The following is a 5,182-nucleotide window of genomic DNA, read 5'->3' on the forward strand; positions in this document are numbered from 1 at the left end:
TGTTGTCGCCACTACTCTGTCCACACCCCTGAACGTATCAAACTGAAAATTTATATTTGTATTCTTTACGTACTAAAGGTTTTGGTCAGAATTCGTAAACCGGAAGTAGTATTTTTTTTTAAACAATATTTCATTATTTTATTTTGACCTTTTAAATTATTTGAATCTTCTTGATATTTATTATGTGATTTTAATTAATAAAAATTTGAACAAAATCCGACAACCGGAAGTAGAACTTTTGTCTTGAGCAAGTTTCCATACATTTACGCTCAATTTGTATCGAAAATGCCGCCATTTGTTTGGACTAATGTGTTTGTACTATTTTTTTTCTTCAGTCACAGTAATATTATTGATTTGATAACGGCACTCATTCGCTCAAATGCACTGCATCCTAATTTCATACGTCTCTTTATTTCCTTTTCCTTATTACCGAACATGTTAATGATTTGACCTAGATATAAATGATTTTCAGCTACTTCTACTATCCTATTGCCTAATGTAATACTATCAGTCATGCAATATTTATTATAAATTAATTTAGACTTATCTACGTTAATTTTACGTCCTGTTTTTCCACTTCCCCTGTCCAGTTGTGTAAGTTTTGTAAGTAAATCAACTGGTTCGCGAGCTATTAGTACTATGCAGTAGCGGCTCGTGAGATTTCATAGTGGGGGGGGGGGGGGGGCTGCAGAGATTATTCAGGCTGTAGTACCAAACCGTTGATCGAATGAAAACAAAAATAGCTTGAATATGTACTATACTGGTAGGTCTGCAGCCCCGCAGCCCATGGGGACGACAAAAATAGCATGCATTTGTACTGTATTGGGAGGCTGCAGCCCATATGCACGAGCCGCCACTGGTACTATGTCGTCTTTGAACTGAAAGTGACTCAAGAGATGTTCAGACCTACTTTTAGAAAACACCCTCAAGCACCGCATAGAATAGCTTGGGAGATGTGATATCTCCTTGTCTCAATCCTTTTACTTATGTTTAATCTGGTAATTTGACTATTCGTCACATTGGGGTGGTCACAAAGACAATTTTTGCCATGAAAATCGCGAATACACAATATTTGGCACTCAAGTTCTCGTTACTATGATAGTTATCGCTAGTATGATGGACTTTTCGGCTGCCAGATGTTCCGTTATAGAGATTTTAGTGACTTTGTGACGAGTAATTTGTGACCAGTAATCACCGAACCGTTTAATCTCTATTGTTTATAAATGCGGAAAAAATAAAAAAAATCATTTTGAAATAAGGCCTTCAGGTAAAGGAAAGCACCATATTAATTTTAGCTGCTAGAGCTAATTATAAAAGTGGTGAGTTGCAACCCGATGAGTTCATGAAAAATATATTTCATTTTTTTTGTTATAGATATGTATGTATTATATCTTATCTAGTATACCACACAAATATCGAATTAAACTATCTATGTCAGTATGTAGCTATATTTTGGAAGGCTTTAATATGAAGTGCACATGGCTGTGTTTCAGCTTGTTACGGTGATGCACCAAAGGAGGAGAAACTGCACACTCATCTCTGCCATTTCGCTGCAGCCGTTTATCGCGCCAGGATCTCTCGGCGCTCGTCTTGACGCCATTGCCAGGTATCTTCAATTTATTTTTGCTCATTATCATATTACAGCACCTGTTCAACGAAATCGACCATTAAAATGGCCACACGCCCCCCCGTTTACCGATACTTTATGTCGCACTTTATTCATCTGTGATTGTACAACTTTGTTAGCGAACAAATTGTCGAACAAATTATCCATCTTTTGACGGACGAGAACCCAATTTGCCTCAAGGTCATAATTGTACCTGTAGATCGGTTTTCGCGCCAATTTTCGCCATTACCGAGCCGACCGATCCGATTCAAATTCACCGATTACTAATTAGCTTCACAAGATGGCGGCTCGCATATCTAAATTTATGTCGTAATTTTGAGCCATCAACATGATCAGATGCATCAAATTGGGTGTTTCTTTCATCCGTAGTATTAAAAAAAAACAGCAAAAATTCCTATAAGATTCTTATTACAAGTCGATCGCCATGAAAAGTAACTCCAAGCTCAAAAAAGGTACACGACAGCGTATGTGTATGTTCATATGACGTCATAGCGTCATCTGACTCAGCACGCATTCTCGAACATGCAACCCGTGCAACTTTTTTAATATTTTGAACGCACTTTCATTGTAATGCTGAATATGAATTATCATTAATACCGGACTGACACGTGTCGAGTGACTTGGACGTTCAAAGTGACTCATAAACTTGTGGTTGACACGTAGTCGTCACTGAAAAATTTTGAAATGCCTGTTTGGTACTGCAATGCTTAGAAACTGTCGTGGATATGTTGATAAATTAAGTTAAACACAGATTAAACACGTTTTTTTTTACTATATACTCCAACGCTCCGGTTTCCGCCGCCATTTTGAAACGCCAAACATCACTACGCGTGCTTTTTTTACAAGGCTCTTTTATATTCATTTTGGCTTAGTTCGTAGTAATATTTTATTTTTTAATTCTTCTGTATTTCTAAGATGTTTTTATATTAACCCCCCCCCCTCCCCACTATCCACAATAAAAATTGGATTTCCAAAATACGCTCAATTATTTTTTTTAAGGGGAAATTCGGCTAAACTTTGTTTTACTAGAATAAAAGTAAAGAAGTTTCATATCTCATAAATTTGATTCGGCTAAAATACGTTTAAAAACATCAATTTGAACAAAAAAGTAAAAAAAAAACAAGTGAAAATAGTAGGGTTTGTTGACAGGTCAAAACATATAAAATAAAATGTTATTTTGCTTTTTTATTTATTTTAAAACGCTGTTTTTTTTTAATACTACGAATGAAAACACCAAGGGATGATCTCTCCCTAACCACTCGGCTCATGTTGAAACTTGAGGACCAAACTTGCGTTTAGGTTCTTTTCGAATTAACCTAAGCATGCCAATTTAATCATTCATACATGCACTCTTTTCGGTTTCAGAACCAAATCCTATATACATATGTAGTTATATAACTTACCATTTAGATTTATTTAGTAGATCGAGTATTTTTTATTTTGTTAAATTTTACTGTATGTTTTTGGCATAATGAGGAAATATTAGAAACGGAATACGTGGGTAAGAAGTATGATATAGTGGAGATAGTAGAATGATTGAAATGACAATGGGCGAGTCATGTGGCTAGAATGATACCTGAGACTCGGGAGTATATAAAATAGTGAAAGTAAGATGGGTGGACTTGGAAGCACATTGGAAAGGCTTCCATCCAGCAGTGAATGGTGAATGGATGTAAATGGTGATAAATGTGTATAAAAAGTATGCTTTTTTTCATATTTCCATTTTTAATTGCCAATATTCAAATATGTAGGTTAAATTAAAATATTCAAACATTAATTTTTTCAGACAGTTCAACATACATATACCTAATTTGGAAGAAAATTTTATTCCTATAAGATTAAATGATGCCTGGCCAACAATACATTAGCTGTTCCAATTATTATCTACGGTGGATGTTGCTAACCATTAATACATTGTTTAAATGTGACTAGAGCTCAACCAAGGTTTGTCTATATATTTCTTTGAAGTCATTTTTTAATTCTTTGTATAATATATTTATGCAGTTGATGTAGCTAAAACTATAAATATACATATATTAAATATTTCTGCTTTGAGATTTAATATTTTGAAAAATTCCATTTATCAGTTCCCACCATGTATGTATATATTTTCTCGGTTTATGTTTAAAATCGTCTATAGAATCGTTTATTAAATTGCAGATCATCAAACGGTTGGAATTCTTCATCATGATGGAAGATTTCAGCAAAATCTCCAAAATGCCAAGTCTCGGCATTCATATTGACCAATCAATATGGTAAAAAATAAACTAAATGAGCAACATGTTTCAATGCTCATACACAAGGGTGATTCAATTCATCTATACTTTTAAGAGAGCTGAATATCATACCTGACATTCAAGTGAAAATCATTTCGTGAGGAAGAATTGTGTCAATTTTGTGGCTGCGAAGAAAACGATTCCAGTTTACCGAGTGGTAAACATTTCAACGAATTTTGTTTTCATTATTTGAAGATGTGAGTTTTAAACTTATACAATTATATATGGGTACATACTTTCATAGTTGAGGACTAATTTTATAAATTGCTATGTTTCAGATTGATTGTCCAGTATTGCAGTTTCACATCAGATTAAGTCAGCAGCGGATATGCAGTCAGCAGGAGAGTTTTATCATTTTAAATATTATTTTACATTTTCTAATTTGACTCATTGGCACGTGTGCAATAATATAGCTCTCAAATATTTAGCGGTTTCCTTACATGACTTGGTTTATGTATGACTGATAAATTTCATCCGTCATATTTTGTCTTTCTGTGACTAAGGCTTCGTTTTAAAACACTTCGCTATCGTTTTTTGACTGTTGGTTGTAGCAATCATTTTGCATCTACATATATAATACATTTTTGTTTTTGAGCTACACAATCAGCCCACTTTACCCATTTTACCCATTTACCCATTTTATGGTTATAATATGTATATTTTGAACTATATTCACACGTATTTTAAAATAATGAAAATATAGTTTCAATTATTAATTATAAATGAAAAGAACTTTTTCTAAAAGTTTTTTTATAAAATATATACTCACTGTAAATGATTCTTCTTTTCCGTGTGGTCATTTTGATATTAGATGACACAATTAAGAATACAGTTTTTTATTCTATATAACTAAATTGTCTCACATTTAGGCTAAATTATATGGAATTGTATTCAGAACCTCTCCATTCCAGTTGTATGCATTTAAAAAAACTTTTCTATATGGGGTGTGGTTTTAGACGTGACTGTTTATTACCGGTCTTCTGTTCTTCCTGTTTTACCACAATGGTCCAAAAGACAGGAAGGATTAAAGTGGGATCTACCAACATGCTCGAATTGGTGCCAACTCACAGGATAGCAACTCAGGTTCGATCAGGTCCCCGATATGCCATCTACCACATTACAAACGTAAAACATTTTTCATTTTCGCTGAAGGCTTTGTATATTTAAATTCATCTATTTGATAAAAGAAAGTGTACTGGTTTTATCTCACCACTTACACTACAGGACAGACACTCAAAAGTCCAGTACTGTATTGACAAAAACATAACAGCATACTAGG

At 33.9% G+C, this 5,182-nt stretch overlaps 1 protein-coding gene across 1 annotated transcript; it reads right to left on the bottom strand.

Moving 5' to 3' along the window:
- Positions 1–335: 335 nt before the first annotated feature.
- On the bottom strand, positions 336–1,990 carry LOC143918597 (uncharacterized). Its single transcript, XM_077440537.1, has 4 exons — positions 1,905–1,990; positions 1,697–1,820; positions 1,502–1,610; positions 336–628 (listed from the first exon to the last, which is right to left on the bottom strand). Exons 1-4 carry the CDS (start codon positions 1,988–1,990, stop codon positions 336–338), a joined length of 612 nt encoding a protein of 203 aa, XP_077296663.1.
- Between the last annotated feature and the right edge of the window lie 3,192 nt (positions 1,991–5,182).

Source organism: Arctopsyche grandis, chromosome 11 (assembly GCF_051622035.1).
Source record: "Arctopsyche grandis isolate Sample6627 chromosome 11, ASM5162203v2, whole genome shotgun sequence".
In the NCBI taxonomy this organism is placed as follows: domain Eukaryota; kingdom Metazoa; phylum Arthropoda; class Insecta; order Trichoptera; family Hydropsychidae; genus Arctopsyche; species Arctopsyche grandis.